The 16,862-nt window shown below is 41.0% G+C and overlaps 1 protein-coding gene across 2 annotated transcripts; it reads left to right on the top strand.

Moving 5' to 3' along the window:
- Positions 1 to 127: 127 nt before the first annotated feature.
- On the top strand, positions 128 to 16,645 carry mamdc4 (MAM domain containing 4). 2 transcript variants are annotated; one of them, XM_058064734.1, is made up of 29 exons: positions 128 to 484; positions 1,559 to 1,642; positions 1,767 to 1,925; positions 2,754 to 2,879; positions 2,957 to 3,190; positions 3,736 to 3,861; positions 4,513 to 4,668; positions 4,932 to 5,035; positions 5,138 to 5,293; positions 6,098 to 6,188; positions 6,280 to 6,393; positions 6,509 to 6,601; positions 6,678 to 6,815; positions 6,885 to 7,024; positions 7,824 to 7,932; positions 8,022 to 8,126; positions 9,056 to 9,190; positions 9,440 to 9,567; positions 9,647 to 9,863; positions 10,814 to 10,951; positions 11,200 to 11,327; positions 11,572 to 11,662; positions 12,100 to 12,249; positions 12,338 to 12,463; positions 12,959 to 13,080; positions 13,149 to 13,254; positions 14,499 to 14,683; positions 14,756 to 14,821; positions 15,295 to 16,645. In XM_058064734.1, the coding sequence occupies exons 1-29, from the start codon at positions 412 to 414 to the stop codon at positions 15,328 to 15,330; spliced, it is 3,636 nt and encodes a 1,211-aa protein (XP_057920717.1). In that variant the 5' UTR covers positions 128 to 411; the 3' UTR covers positions 15,331 to 16,645. The 2 variants fall into 2 exon arrangements, with proteins under 2 accessions (XP_057920717.1, XP_057920716.1); XM_058064733.1 differs by having other exon boundaries at positions 12,956 to 13,080; positions 15,295 to 16,644.
- The last annotated feature ends 217 nt before the right edge of the window (positions 16,646 to 16,862 follow it).

Below are 16,862 nucleotides of genomic sequence, written 5' to 3'. Positions count from 1 at the left end.
TTTGAGAGGCACACTCTACGAGACTATGTCCTCATTGTTCTTACCCAACTAACATTAGCCATCTCAACTCACTTGTCGCTTAAAATACATGCTTTCAACTCTGAAACTTGACATACATCACTGACAACATATAATGAGCCATGTAGACACAAGGAATTATAAATACACTTGACATATTTGTTAAGGTTCCATGTCAAACCACTACAAGCCTTGCCAATATGTGCCTTGATTAATCATGTCTCTTTCGCAATACTGTACACTGTGGTGTAGGGTGTGAAAGAGCACTTTCTTTATGGCGCTGTGGTGCAATTGCATGCTGGGAGAACTTAAAGTCCAGCTGTTATCAATGTGGAGAAAGTACAGGAAGAGTCGACTAGAGCTGGTTAGGTTTCGTGGTTTGAGGCGCTAAAGATGTGGTGGAAGATGAAGGACGTTTTACAAATCAGGATGTCAGCCTTCATCTTGGCCTTGATACTACACTTGGGTAAGAATCTGCTCAGCCCATCTCTTGAAGAAGTGTGCTTTATCATTTTTTTGTTTCATTTGTTCAATATGGAGGAAGCTGTAGTTTCTTTTCTGCAGAAAAGAATAAGATGTGGAAGATTGTGGAATAAGATGTGCAGATGAAACCATGATAAATGATCAGAAGTGGGGAGAAGGACAGCTGATGATCCAAAGCAGATCACATTGGGTGTCAATATGCTGAAGGCAATGTTATGTTTATGATGTAAATGTATTTATATAGTTCATATAATTAGTTCTCACATTCAGGTAACTGTCATACATTGCAAAAGAAGGATGAGAGTCACCATACTTTTTTTTAATGCAAAGAAAATTTAATATTGTTGATCGGCCAAATTAGTGACTGATCTCAATACATTAGGACTTGTTTTTCTTAAAAGTGAAGGCAGCAAGACACAAACAGCATCAACAGTTTTCTCAGGGTATTCAACTGATCACAACGAGACTGTTAAGGTTGTTGTGAGACTAGATAGGACAGCTCTCAAAGCTGTCCTTTCATCCCTTCCTAAAGTATTAAGTCATTCAAACCATCTTGGTTTCTTGGACCCACCATGACCATCATTAAATGTGAATGGGATGCCCCACTCCATTGTATCCTATTCATCACTAAAGAATCAACCTTTCCTGTCTGGACCTGCCTCCTCCTTTTAGAGGATAAATAGATTAGATATTGCACCAAGCTCTCAGATTACAGCTGTCCTATCTAGTCCGAGTGGTGTGTGTGTCCCACCTAGTCTAGATGTACCAGTCCTATGTGATTGACAGTGTAATGTCAGACTGAGAGACCTTTGGATGTACAGTTGTCTTTTTCCCCATGACATTAACCTGATTACTTTCCCGTCGGCCTTTGGACCTGCTGGGGGAAAAAAAACGGCCATAAATTCTCTGAGTTATGAAATATGCTATGAGACAACTGAATTAATTAACTAAACAACATTTAATTCAGCCAAAAAGAACCATTCCAACTTGATGCATGCAGGACATTGACTGCTCTGCACTGCATGGAGGTTCATGATTGTTTGCTCTTATATCACAGCTGCATGCCATCCATGTGAAAGCCCCGAAAGGAAATGCGACTTTGTATGTGACTGTTCTGAATGTGACGATGAGCAGGATTGTGGTATGTCCTAACACAGAAGCATCCACCAATACATCGAATACATACACATACAAAACAAACTGGGGTATATATGGAAAAATATACATTTTGCATTACTAATCAAGGTTTTTTTTTTCCTCTCAAGGATATCTGAAGGGGTTTGTATGTGACTTTGAGGATGCTGGATTGTGCGGCTGGAAGGAGCAGTCCTTGAATGCAGCTTACAAGTGGGAGAGGCGTCAGAGAGGTGACATGATGCCTCAAAGCGGGCCCTCCTCTGACTTCACCATCGGGACTGCCTCAGGTATTTCATGCAGCGGTGCCATTAGTTCCTGAATCAAATGTAGAATCATGTAAACTAAATTAAGTCAGGGTGTAAAAAAAAAGGTTTCTGCCGGGGGCTGAATACAGAAAAAAATAATAGATGGAAAGGGACATTTTGATACATTTTCCACATTAAAAAATACTAAAACCAATCCAATAAATTATCCACACTGCAACATCCGTTGGATTTTATAGCCATATTTGCACAAACCGACTATCTCCCTCAGTCACGGTGCTACAAAACAATACCAACCATACATACAGACCATACAGACTGCGCAAATATCAAAATAAATGTCTACACAATGATATATTTGCAAAACAATTACATTTTATACTAATGAATTAATAACCCTCAAAGCATGCTGGGTAACTTCCTGTTGCAGAAGTGTGCACATGGACTTCCCAGCATGCATTATTGATTGATTGAGGTGTTTGGTTTACCCACTTTGTTTACCTCAAGTTGTATCAAAATGCATTAAATATACCAAATAAGTGGAATAGAATAGAAATATTTGTGTACAGATGTTGAGGGCACTCGGCGTCAGGTCAAATATCTGAAGGGAAAAGTTTTCTACACTATATTTATATTTTATATAAGTAAAATAATCAACACGTTATTTGTAAATATAATACAGATAATTGTTGGTATTTCATTCAACTGAACCGATTTTACAAAAAAAAAAAAACCCTAGGTGATAAATATATTTGACGCAGGGGAAAAAAGACTCCATTAAATAAAAACTGCAGGAACTCTGTATTAAAAAAAATGCATGTAATATGAGTGTAATACCGCATCATCACACAGGTTGGTTTATGGCTGTGACTGAGGTCAAGTCCGCCAGTGTCAGCACCGCTGTCCTGGTGTCACCATCGATGCAACAGTCGTCCCCCACATGTCGCCTTCGTCTTAGATATTTCATGTGGGATTCAGGTAACCCCCGTCGAATCCTTTCTTTAGATATGATAGCCACGGACTGCCGACTAAAGTCAACATGTGATTCCTTGCAGGTGAAACAGGACTTGGCTCTTCTCCACTGTGGGCGTCTGTAATTCAGGAGAACGCTCAACAGGCCGTCGTGTGGCGTCCTGAGGCCACCAGCGTCCGGGGATGGAGAGAGGCCATCATCTTTCTGGGCCGCATTGCCACAACATTTCAGATCCATCTTTACTCACACCGGTCTGAAGGACAGAGAGGCGATATAGCTGTAGACCAGCTGGAGTTCCTGGACTGCGCTTTACCCTGTGAGCACCCAAATATCATATACTGTAATGTCAGGTATACATTCACTGGAGACTTGTACCAGTTCTGCAGTAGCAATGATAGTAATACGACTTAGTCAGTACACACATATTGTTAAAGTGAGAGTATCCAAGTAGGAATATGGGATCTCATTGCATTTCAGGTACACATAATGTGTCTGCTTGACTGCCTGCTTGTAATTGTCATGTTTTGCAGTGTTATTGTTTTTTTAAACCCTAGGAGACCAGGGTTCGGTTCCACCCTCGGCCATCTCTGTGTGGAGTTTGCATGTTCTCCCCGTGCATGCGTGGGTTTTCTCCGGGTACTCCGGTTTCCTCCCACATTCCAAAAACATGCTAGGTTAATTGGCGACTCCAAATTGTCCATAGGTATGAATGTGAGTGTGAATGGTTGTTTGTGCCCTGTGATTGGCTGGCGACCAGTCCAGGGTGTACCCCGCCTCTCGCCCCAAGCACCAGCACCCCTTGTGAGGAAAAAGCGATAGAAAATAAATGAATGAATTAATTTTGTCTCCTATTTTCTCCAGTGCCACTTCCTGGGAAAGAGTGTCCCGATGGAATGCTGGAGTGTAAGCGTGAGGGCTGTGTAGCGCAACGCCAGGTGTGTGATGGCACTGACGACTGTGGTGATGGAACGGATGAGGAGAACTGTGGTGAGAAATCAGAAAGCCTCATCAATATTTACAATGGAATTCATGAAAAGGTTGATGGCTTGTGCCTTCAGTAAAACCATGTGACACTTTCACCCGTTCATTTCTTGGGAAGTCCGAGTTCAATCCCACCCTCGGCCATCTCTGTGTGGAGTTTGCATGTTCTCCTTGTGCATGCGTGGGTTTTCTCCGGGTACTCCGGTTTCCTCCCACATTCCAAAAACATGCTAGGTTAATTGGCGACTCCAAATTGTCCATAGGTATGAATGTGAGTGTGAATGGTTGTTTGTCTATATGTGCCGAGTGATTGGCTGGCGATCAGTCCAGGGTGTACATCACCTCTCGCCTGAAGACAGCTGGGATAGGCTCCAGCACCCCCTCAACCCTCGTGAGGATAAGCGGTAGAAAATGAATGAATATCATTAGAGCCCACTAAACATAATATAACACCCCTATAGTCACATTTACACCTTTACGAGCCCTGATGCTCGTCCCACAGACAAAAATAATGTATTATAGGCATGAAGTTACTCCATGTAGCAAATGCAGTGACAGGCACTGCGCGCAATGTTCAGGAGAAGGATTTGAAAGGAGGCTAGGTAAATAAAATGGCATCAAGACGTGTGTGTACTCATGTGTTTTGTGTTTATACAGAAGGTTATCGTCGCTGCGACTTTGAGAAAGACCTGTGTGATTGGGACCTCAGGTCATTGTCCAAACTGAAATGGGTCAGGATGAGCCAGGGAAACATTCCCATTTCAGATCCCGTGAAAGGACCAGGACGGGACCACTCCAGCAACAGTGCATCAGGTAACACCGCTTTTGATTATATATTCAAACAGATTATTGAGTTTCAGTGAGCTGCTGTAGTGTAGTGGTTAGCATTCTGGACGCCCTGGGTTTGAATCTCCACTAGTAAGCATCATTGATATTCAGGAAGGGCATCCGGAATATAAAGTACTCAAGACAAAATCAGTATGCCGATCAAAAGATCCGCTGTGGTGACTCCGAAACAAACATTATTGAGTTTCTGTGCTTGCGACTGAGACTCAAACAGGCGATACGTGTTGCAGGTCACTTCTTGTATGTCACCGTTCCTGATGAGGGGCTCCTGCAAGACTGGGCAGCTTTCCAAAGTCCTCGTCTGCAGCCCACCAACAGTACTCATCCTTGCAAGGCAATTTTATTTGAACTTGCTTTTTCCATGCTAAGTTCTACATACTCAAGCATAACTGAAATAATGACAACTTTTGTGTTGTGTGTGAACTCCCTGCTGCAGATGATTATGTACACACACCAGTTTGGGCCGAGGTCTGGTGGGCTGACGGTACTGGTGGCAGATAAGAGCATCACCCCTATTTGGGAGCGGGGCGGAGCTCTGGGTGATGTTTGGGTGAAAGCTGAAGTGGAAATTGTCAATAATAGCCCTTTTCAGGTGAGTGGTTCTCTTAAACACACACACACAGAATCCATAATTCAATTAAAAAATATAAAAAATATCAATTCTGATGATTTCCATACCCATAGAGATTTTAGTTGGTGGGGTTCTGTTAGAATAAAATGTAGATAGAATAAATATAGCATTAGTTATCACCCTTATATCCATTTGCTTAGACAATAGAAAGTGTTTGAATGTGCTGAAGAGGGAATGTTCCCGTGACCCTTATCAGAGACCCCCAGTGACCCTGGAGGTGCCTGGATGCGGCAACAGCAACCCTGCAGATGCTCATGTTAATCCTGCAAGAATGTGTCCATATAAGAACTCATAAAACAATAAAAGTAATTGCTCTCACATATACACACACACATACACACAGACAAACAAATACAGCTCGTGCAACTGCACCGACCCCCCCCCCCCCCCCGCCCCCCCCCCCCCTTAGAGTTGCACGACCATGTAGTAGGGACCCCCAAAAGAGAATAAAAAGAGAGGAGTGTGAACTGCATATTCAGAGTGGAGCGGCATGTCACTGGGTATGTGGTTTCACTCTCCTCGCTGCGAGTAACTTTGAATATTGTTGCCTGTCCCTTCTGGATTTCTGCATTTAAGTGTTTTTAAAAGTGTCACAGGAGTTTGAACCTGACAGGTTCTGTGGGAAAGATGCATGCAACCTGTTTGCTGTTGCTACAAAACCATCAATTAACAAAATAAAATACATCACTTTGCTGCAAAATGTATGTGAATTATACCTATTATGCTCACTGTTTTGGGCTGTTTTGTTCTCCGTTCTTCTTCTAGATTCTTATCATGGCAGCAGTCAGGGATTTAGCATTTGGCGGTATTGCTGTTGACGACATTTTGTTGTCTTCTGAATGTCGCCCATCAAACGGTAATGGTGCTGAGAAACGAATGAAATGTTCTCAGTTGGAGAACCGGTAATTTACAGTGGTGGACTTCTGTTTTTTGTTTTTTTTTTCCAGAAAGTGTTACTTTGGAAAAAATTCCTAAATCTCCCAAAGATCCGTGCACGGAGCCAGAAATGATGTGTGACTTTCACCCTGACTGTGAAGGTGCAGAGGATGAAGCCCAGTGTGGTGCGTTCTTTCACTTTGTTTGCTCATATTTACTTATGCTAACTGTTCTAGTTTGCTGACTCTAAACCTCATACTTATACAATATACAATAACTACGCTGCTGTTATTGTTACAGGGGATTTCTCCTACAGTAAAGGCAGCTCAGCTTGGACAGACACCAGTATCGGGAGTCAAAGTTGGTTGCTTCACAAGAATTCCACTGCAAAAGGTACCCATTGGGACACTTTTTCCTTGAAGTAACTACATCACATTCTGGTCTGATTGATGTCTTTGTCAATTCTCAGAGGAATACTTGTATGTGATCAAGGCACCAGGCCAGCAACTGACTGAGGCCCAGACGCAGACCCCCCTCCTGGGCCCTTCCGGCCCGGCTTGTACCTTAAGCTTTGATTTTTCACTTACAGGCAATCCAGCTCACATAGGTACCCACGTTAATAAATATACTGAATGAATCTTTTGCCAGTATACATACTCTATGTCAACCATTGCAGGTGAACTGTCTGTCAGGGTGATAGACAGCATGTTGGGAGTGCAACCAAAACTGTGGGAATTCGGTGGAAAGACCGGAATAGGGGAGGCGGAATGGCAACATGCGGAGGTGGCCATTGGAGCCAGAAAACATCGTTTTCAGGTACACTTTTTGTATAGGTAGTACTTGCAAGAATAGAGAAACAGAGGAAATTACTTGTGATTAGACAACTAATAATTAATAATTGAAACCAATTAATAATTAGTTTCAGAGGGCGTTCTAACACTGGCGATTTGTGGTGTCGCAGATTGGCAAGTTTCCTTATATAGGTGTGCGTTGTAGTCCAAATATGCTCCACGCCCTCCCCCAAGCTCTGCTTCTCTGTTTAGGGTGTTAGCAACGTCTACCAAGAAGTCTTTCTTGGAGTGTAATGGACAATTGTTGACAATTCCTAGCGAGGAAAACATCAGGAACAAGTGGTTGGGCTTCCTGATTCCCTACCAGCAAAATACTTTAATGTGAAATAAAAACAACTATTTTAAAGTTTTTCCATAAATTAAGACGCTGCAATGACGTCAGTCTCCCGCTGGACTCCATCCATTTTCTATGCTGCTTGTCCTTCAATTAAATAGAAAAGTATTATGGTGAGAACTTTTTTATTTAATTTTAAATTTGTATTCAAACATTTGTTTATTTTATTTTGTTTATTAGGTATAGATTGCTTTTTTTAGTATTAAGTTGCTGCATGATGAGCATTCTTTGTAAGATGTCACCATGAGTCCAGATTGTTGTAATGATCTCCTGCACTTTGCAATGGGTTGTGGTTTTTTTTATGGCTCATAATATATGCCACAATATGTAATTTTATGATGTTGACATGTGCGGGTTATAGTCCAGTGTGGCTAATTTATGTACAAATGAGAAAGTACTATACAGTATATGTTACGCTTTTCTTTAACAGTTGGCATTTGAATCCCGTGCGGTGAAACTATGTCCTTGCGCCAAGATTAAAGTAAAAAATGTTTACTTCAGCGGTTGCCATGCAAACTATTTTCCATCTTCTTCAACCGGTAAGTATTTTCATTCCAATAATAAAACAGTATAGGCCCTAATTCCTCTTTCTCAATTCACTGCTTTGCTTTGAATGTTTCTGGGGCAGAACTGTCATGCAACTTTGAGGATAGACTCTGTGGATGGTACCAGGACAACAGTGACAATTTTGACTGGACACAGCTTGATGGGATGGACCACACGATCGGGTTTGGTGTGTTTATTAAATAACAGAATAAGAATACTGTGTCATTGTGCACGCTCATAGTATATGCATATAGTATGTGTAAATTAGAACCTAAATTACAGTTGAATAAGCCTTACTAACTTTATTTATAATATAATAAATAAATAATAATAATAATAGTAATAATAATAATAATAATAATAATAATATATAATATAATAATTATAATAATTTATATAATTATTAATTATATAAATTATATAATTATATAATATAATTTGATACTAAGAGTCATGTGGTGACTTCACCGATTTACAATGTGTGTAATTCAATAACTGTGCTCATCAATGAAAAATACAATAAAATAAATAACAGAATAAGAATACTATGTCATTGTGCATGCTCATAGCATAATGCAGATAGTATGTGTAAATTAAAACCTAAATTATAGTTGAATAAGCCTTACTAACTTTATTTATAATATAATAAATAATAAATTAATAAATTATAATAAATATAATAATATAATAATACAAATAGTATAAATATAATAATAATAAAAATAATATAAATATATATAATATAATTATTATAATAATTAATATAATTCTTAATTATATTAATTATATGTGCCCTGTGATTGGCTGGCGACCAGTCCAGGGTGTACCCCGCCTTACGCCCGAAGACAGCTGGGATAGGCTCCAGCACCCCCCGCGACCCTCGTGAGGAAAAGCGGTAGAAAATGAATGAATGAATTATATTAATTATATAATTATATAATATAATTTGATACTAAGAGTCATGTGGTGACTTCACCGATTTACAATGTGTGTAATTCAATAATTGTGCTCATCCTCAATGAAAATACAATAAAATAAATCAATATAAAATAAAACAGAATGGAATACTGCAATACCAATAACAGACAACAATTTTGTATATCTTTTCTGGTACAGGTAAAAGTCTTGTGGTGGACATGTGGAGTTCCTCACTGCGTGGTGCATTTGGACGTTTGCTGTCACTCCCGCTATTACCAGGTCATACAGACAAATGCCTGACCTTCTTCTACAAAATCTACGGACCAAACACAGGTGAGGTGTTCAGCCAGGACGAGGCATCTTGAAACCTGCTGGTAATGGAATGTTAAAAAGGCAGTGGAACTGCTGAAGTCAAACAATTTCCGTATTTTCTGGCTGGTCAGCAATGATGCTGGTTTTCAGGCCTTATGTATGTGTTAAGTTCAGAAATACACCCCGTAATTGAGACTGCGGCCTTATAAGTTATGGCGCGGAAATTACAATAGTCCCATTTGAAATTAGAACAATCCTTTCTTCTCCTAGGTTCTCTGAATGTGAAATTAATTGACACGAATGGATACGAGGAGGTGCTGTGGACTCGCAGTGGAGCTCATGGCAACATGTGGCACGAAGCACACTGCCCAGTACCACACCAGCTCACAACACATCAGGTATGATCCAACATCTACAAAATACCATGAAGATTGTATTTAAGTATTTCCCCCTCTAAAATGGTTCTTCCCCTCACAGCTGATGTTTGAGGCCGTTCGCTCTGGCTTTGACGGTCGAGTGGCCATTGATGATGTGGCGCTGTTGGCCCGTCCCTGCACCGTGCCGAGGGTGTGCTCCTTTGAGGGCCAGGATTGTGGCTACAAAAGCTCTGGTCAGGCTTACTGGGTTCATCGGAGTGGACACACTGCGACAGGGACTGGGCCCAAAACTGATCACAGTCTGGAAACAGAACTGGGTAATGAAACGTAGCCATTTTAATGTACAATTGTCCCTTGTTTGTTGCAGGTAATTTAATAAGTGAATTTCCGCGAAGTAGGATGCAATATTAATGAATGGAATATTTTCAAAAACCATCTAAATATGGCTTCTAGCATTGTTAGACATGAAATAACACTCGTATAGTCACTTTTACTCTAACATCCGACATCTAGAGACCAGTCTAGTAGCATCACATCAGTTACTAGCATCAGCTACAGTAGCTAGCTGTCACATGCACTTCACTTCCCAGGCCCCGCCTCTTAAAGGGCCATGCGTCATCACGGAAATTACTCTGATATATCATTTAGAAGATATAACATCTTCTAAATGCTTTATATTTGTATTTTGTTCATTTAGCCATTTTTATGATTGAAAATTTGGCCCAAAAATACGTACATTTGCTTATAAATGCATATGTTTTGAATAATAATACGCCATATTCAACCAAACGGCAGTAGTAGCAATTTAGTTAAACACACTATTAGACATTTTAAAACCTCATTCATTCATTCATTCATTTTCTACCGCTTTTTCCTCACAAGGGTCGGGGGGTGCTGGAGCCTATCCCAGCTGTCTTCGGGCGAGAGGCGGGGTACACCCTGGACTGATCGCCAGCCAATCACAGGGCACATATAGACAAACAACCATTCACACTCACATTCATACCTATGGACAATTTGGAGTGGCCAATTAACCTAGCATGATTGTGGAATGTGGGAGGAAACCAAAGTACCCGGAGAAAACCCACGCATGCACGGGGAGAACATGCAAACTCCACACAGAGATGCCCGAGGGTGGAATTGAACCCTGGTCTCCTAGCTGTGAGGTCTGCGCGCTAACCACTCGACCGCCCGCTAACCACTCGACCGCCGTGCCGCCCTTTAAAACTTCAACAAGTAATAATTTTATATAATAATTTGTGTGTAGGTTTTTACATGATGGTTAACACTGGAAGAAGCTCCTTTCCCGCTGGTGCAACAGCAGCCCTGACGTCACCTATTCGCCAGGGAACAGTTAAAACAGAGTGTCTCCATTTCTGGTATCACATGGGAGGCGAGAATCCCGGTGAGTCCCCTGAACACAGCACACAAGCAATATACGCTCAACAAAAAATATAAACACAACACCATTTTTTCATGAGCTGAACTCAAGGATCTAAATGTACACATTTAGACACATTACACATTACATTTTGGAGTGGCCTTTTATTGTGGTCAACCTGTGCAATAGCACCAATCATGCTGTCTCATCAGCATCTTGATACTGTATGCCACACATGTTGCCTTTATATTTTGACTGTGTATTGTTTTCAGGTTCTCTATCGGTGTATATGAAGCCTGCGAAGGGTGAAAGGGTGAAGATCTTCACAGATAGTCTGAACCAGGGAGATGTCTGGCGCCATGGCAATGGCAACATCTCCACTAGCCTTGCGGACTGGCAGGTAGAATGCGGAGAGCCTTAATTGGATGATATTACACCTTTCAAAATACTACACTATTATAGATTAATGTCACATAAATACACATTTTACTACATTTCTTCATATGTTCTTCACTGTTTATCTTTGTGGGCAGCATGTTGGGGCCTCACAACAACTCTGTGTGGAGTTTGCATGGTCTTGTCATGCTTGTGTTGGATTTCTCCAAGTTCTCCAAGCTTTCATGTGTTGACATTTTGTTTTCCAGCTGCAGTTTGAAGTGATTGGAAGAGGAGGAAAAGACACCCATGTTGCCATTGATGATATTTCCCTTTCTGCACATCCGTGTGAAAATGAAGGTTTGCTGGTTTAACACTCTACTGCTTCATGAAACGTCAAACAGGTTGGATTGCTGAACTTGATTCCAGTTTTAATTCCATTTTATTACAGATATCTCTCATTTATAGCGGTTAATTGGCTCCATACCTGACCAGGATTAATTAATTTCCACTTCAGTGTAATAAATTGAATATTTTTGTGGTTAGAAAACCTGTTTATGACTTTCTATATATGGTTTTTAACATTATTAGAGTCCCGTCGATATGAAATAACATCCCTATAGTCACCTTTACATACCTTTTATTCATTGTGTACATCACATATGCTGCAGGGACTCAAGACGATCGCTATTTCAATATGTTTTGACTAATAATTCACCATAATCTACCACAAAGCAATAATCAAACCTCTATATTGCAAGAGATGATCATAATGTGTTTTCTGTTCAATGCCTCAGGTTCAAAGTGCAGTCTCGAGAGAGGAATGTGCGGCTGGAGCAACACTCAGAACAGCAATCGGGACCAACTGGATTGGGAGTTGACGAGCCACGAGGCAGACGGTCACTACTCCACCCCGTTGGAAGATCACACCCTCGGAACCGAGAAAGGTTAGCGACAGAACAAAAACAATCAAAGTTCATCTTCTTGCAAAAAAACAAAAACAAAAAAAATGTCACTGTTTTCTTTTTTTTCTAGGCCACTTCCTGTTCTTTCCAAGTAGCAACAGGACAGCAGCCAATCAGAAGGCTCAGCTGCTCAGCCCGCACTTGCCCCCGACTAAAGGAACTTGTCTGAAATTCTGGGCTTTCAAACCATACTCGTGTAAGAATAAGATTGCTACGATGGTGTATTCATGCCACATGATTTTATTAGTAATATATACATAATAGGAGGCACGGCGGTCGAGTGGTTAGCGCGCAGACCTCACAGCCAGGAGACCAGGGTTCAATTCCACCCTTGGCCATCTCTGTGTGGAGTTTGCATGTTCTCCCTGCGCATGCGTGGGTTTTCTCCGGGTACTCCGGTTTCCTCCCACATTCCAAAAACATGCTAGGTTAATTGGCGACTCCAAATTGTCCATAGGTATGAATGTGAGTGTGAATGGTTGTTTGTCTATATGTGCCCTGTGATTGGCTGGCGACTAGTCCAGGGTGTACCCCGCCTCTCGCCCGAAGACAGCTGGGATAGGCTCCAGCACCCCCCACGACCCTCGTGAGGAAAAAGCGGTAGAAAATGAAAGAATTAATGAATATATACATAATGCATTGTTTTTTAACTGTATTTGTTGTATTTATTTATAATTGTATTATGCAGCAGACAGCCAGTTAAAGGTATGGACATTGTCGAAAGGTCTTCTCAAAGAGCTGCTAGAGGTGAGCGAGCTTGGAGGTCCATGGAGACGCTTCCACCTTGACATCATTTCCACTGAAGAATACCAGGTCAGACTCTCGCCATTAAAACTGCTCGTACACAGGATATTTCTGAATGTGATATTTTTTGTTGGCAGATTGTCTTTGAGGGAATCAAGGGTTCATCTGGTGCCCTGGCTCTGGATGACATTGAGTACACCATCGGGATCAACTGTGCTAAAAAAGTCACTGATGTCGATAAAGGTAAGGAAAGAAACAACTGAACCAGCTAAATGAATAAATATACGAATACAAGACATAAGAAGCATTCATATTGTGAATGTAGTATTGTACATTGGTCACTAGGTGGCAGTAATTTGTTTGGTGAGACAAGAATCCGACGTGATCACCAGAACTGGCATTTATTACAGATTTAGAATATCTAACAGGCACAATATTAAAATCATAATAACATCAGCCATTTAAAGCCGCCGTTACAATAAATTGATAGGTAAGCTGCCCAGGAAAAAAACTACTAATTTGTGTCTGTTTATGTCTAATATGTGTTATTTTCTCCGATTAACTACTATATCGAATAATACAATTGTAAAAGTGACTATAGGGGTGTTATTTCATGCTTAGAGGGCTCTAATGATGTTAGAACCTGTAACGTAAACAGACTTTCTATGCCCTACATATGAAAATATTTAATTTATTAATATTGTATCAGTTTGTCTATATGTGCTCTGTGATTGACTGCCGACCAGTCCAGATAGACTGGGATAGGCTCCAGCACCCCCCACGACACTCGTGAGGATAAGCGGTAGAAAATGAATGAATGAATGAACGAATGAACTACTATATTGAATAATACAATTGTAAAGGTGACTATAGGGGTGTTACTTGATGTCTAGAGGGCTCTAATGATGTTAGAACCTGTAACGTAAACAGATTTTCTATGCCCTAAATATGAAAATATTTCATTTATTAATATTGAATCAGTTTGTCTATATGTGCCCTGTGATTGGCTGGCGACCAGTCCAGATAGGACTGGGATAGGCTCCAGCACCCCCGGGACCCTCGTGAGGATAAGCGGTAGAAAATGAATGAATGAATGAACTACTATATCGAATAATACAATTGTAAAAGTGACTATAGGGGTGTTATTTCATGCCTAGAGGGCTCTAATGATGTTAGAACTTGTAACGTAAACAGATTTTCTATGCCCTAAATATGAAAATATTTAATTTATTAATATTGTATCAGTTTGTCTATATGTGCCCTGTGATTGGCTGGCGACCAGTCCAGATAGGACTGGGATAGGCTCCAGCACCCCCGCGACTCTCGTGAGGATAAGCGGTAGAAAATAAATGAACGTATGATATTGCAGTACTTTCATATTTCCTTCAAGATGGCAAGAGATGAACATCACAATAATATTCATACAAATATCATACTATTCCAATTCTAAGTAACAAAAGGTGAAATGTATTTTATTTCCTCTGCAGCCTCAGCGAAGCCTGACAACGCTGGAGGGATTGCGGCATCAATCATCGTGGTCATGCTGTTGATTGGCACACTCATAGCGCTCCTGGTTTACTATCTACGAATTCAAAGGAGGGTCACGACTTTGACCAACCCATCCCCTTCGACTGCTGGTTTCAGTAACGACACTTACGAACCAGATGCCACAGTAAGAGACTATTCTATCTTCGTATGTTCGTCATTTTTTTAATATTCTGATTCATGATCATGTCCATGTCAGGAGAACCACGTGAGAATACCACCAGCACAAAACCACCCGATGGCAGCTGGGTTCAATAATGTCTCTGTGAGTATATAGCCATTTGCGACCAGTCATTAATATATAATATGCTAAAGTCAAGGGTTCAATTCCACCCTCTGCCATCTCTGTGTGGAGTTTGCATGTTCTCCCCGTGCATGCGTGGGTTTTCTCCGGGTACTCCGGTTTCCTCCCACATTCCAAAAACACGCTAGGTTAATTGGCGACTCCAAATTGTCAATAGGTATGAATGTGAGTGTGAATGGTTGTTTGTCTATATGTGCCCTGTGATTGGCTGGCGACCAGTCCAGGGTGTACCCTGCTTCTCGCTCAAAGACAGCTGGGATAGGCTCCAGCAACCCCTGCGACCCTCGTGAGGAAAAGCAGTAGAAAATGAATGAATATCATTAGAGCCCTCTAAACATAATATAACACCCCTATAGTCATGAATGAATGAATGAATGAATGAATGCTAAGGTGGCTGCTACGTATCACTGCATTGGACTCTTGCATGTGTGCAGGTGTCTGCTGGTGTCAGAGAGAGGGAGGTGGCATGAGAAGAGGTCCCACGACTCAGGTGGCTTTGTGAAATTTAGGCGATATCACAGCAGAAGAACTGCTTGTGTCGACCTTACATCTCACACACACACACACACGCATACACACATACACAAATATCCACACTGATGAAGGTCTAATCAGGACACTGTTCTTCACATGTGATGACCTCAATGAGGTCCGACGACTGCTGGAGGCCAAAAAGCGGCATGATGCGTTGCATAGGTGGAAATCTGTCTTAACGTCTGGGCCTGCAGATGAAAACACCTGAGTAGTCACCTTAAGACGCCATTTGCAGTGCACTGTGGGCATGAAGTGGAAAGGGGCTGAGGTTGCCAGGTGCTTTTTTTAAGGTTGCATTGTGGAACTTGAAAGCCCACAAGGACAAATGTCTTTTGTAAGGGCAATTGATAAACTGATAGACGGCCCTGCTGGGAAAAAAGAAAAGAATTGTAACAGATAAGAAAGGGCAACAGACAGAAACATCATCCTGTATAATCTATGATAAATACATTAAATTCATGAGCATTGAAATGTCTGTTTTTTTTATAGTTTCACTTCGTAAAAAAACTTCATTCATTTATTACAATTAATCGCATATTAGTAAGAATAGAATAAAATGTCCAGTGATACCGGCCGACCGGTATGATCACCTGAGGGAGGCTGACGTCATCGCAGTGCCTCAATTAATGGTTTGCTCGGATGCATTAAGGGTAAATTATTTTTTTAAACTCACATCGGTACGTGTTTGTATATTTCTCATACCATTGTTAATTGACACTGTGAGTCAGACTGTTACATTGTTATACTGTTACCCGATAGGTTAACATGTGTTTCCTAACTATGAACCATATAAGGAAGTCCGCCCCTCTGTGACATCACAAAGGAAGAGTTTTACCACGCCTTTTGAAACAAAGCGTTTTGGGCCATCCATAACTTCTTTCAGTGCTCACTTCCAAATACGTAAACCTCATTATCTGAAACGTTGGCATCGTTTAACATGAAAATACAACATTCTAGCTACATTTATTGGTCCCCTTTAAGAAAAAAGCTGTGGCTTATACACCAGAATTTATGGTACATTGATTTTAAAGTGATTAATAGAGCGTATCATCTTTTTTGCACGTTTAAATATTGTCTAAATTATTTCCCAAATGCAATTCCACCCTCTGCCATCTCTGTGTGGAGTTTGCATGTTCTCCCCGTGCATGCGTGGGTTTTCTCCGGGTACTCCGGTTTCCTCCAACATTCCAAAATCATGCTAGGTTAATTGGCGACTCCAAATTGTCCATAGGTATGAATGTGAGTGTGAATGGTTGTTTGTCTATATGTGCCCTGTGATTGGCTGGCCACCAGTCCAGGGTGTACCCAGACTCTCAGCTGAAGACAGCTGGGATAGGCTCCAGCACCCCCCGCCACCCTTGTGAGGATAAATGAATTAGAAAATGAATATTTCCCAAATGATACTCTACTGAATTAACTTCACCAATTAAGTCAATTTTAATAATAATCCAAATTATTTCAAGTACTT

The sequence above is a fragment of the Doryrhamphus excisus genome, chromosome 2 (assembly GCF_030265055.1).
Source record: "Doryrhamphus excisus isolate RoL2022-K1 chromosome 2, RoL_Dexc_1.0, whole genome shotgun sequence".
Taxonomy (NCBI): domain Eukaryota; kingdom Metazoa; phylum Chordata; class Actinopteri; order Syngnathiformes; family Syngnathidae; genus Doryrhamphus; species Doryrhamphus excisus.
This window is presented reverse-complemented; position numbering and strand designations above follow the sequence as displayed.

Coding starts and splice junctions, on each gene's coding strand:
- mamdc4 (XM_058064733.1), top strand. CDS start 412: ATGTGGTGGAAGATGAAGGACGTTTTACAAATCAGGATGTCAGCCTTC. Junction 9,568..9,646: donor ACCAGCTCACAACACATCAG/GTATGATCCAAC, acceptor TTCCCCTCACAG/CTGATGTTTGAGGCCGTTCG. Junction 13,081..13,148: donor TTTCCACTGAAGAATACCAG/GTCAGACTCTCG, acceptor TTTTGTTGGCAG/ATTGTCTTTGAGGGAATCAA.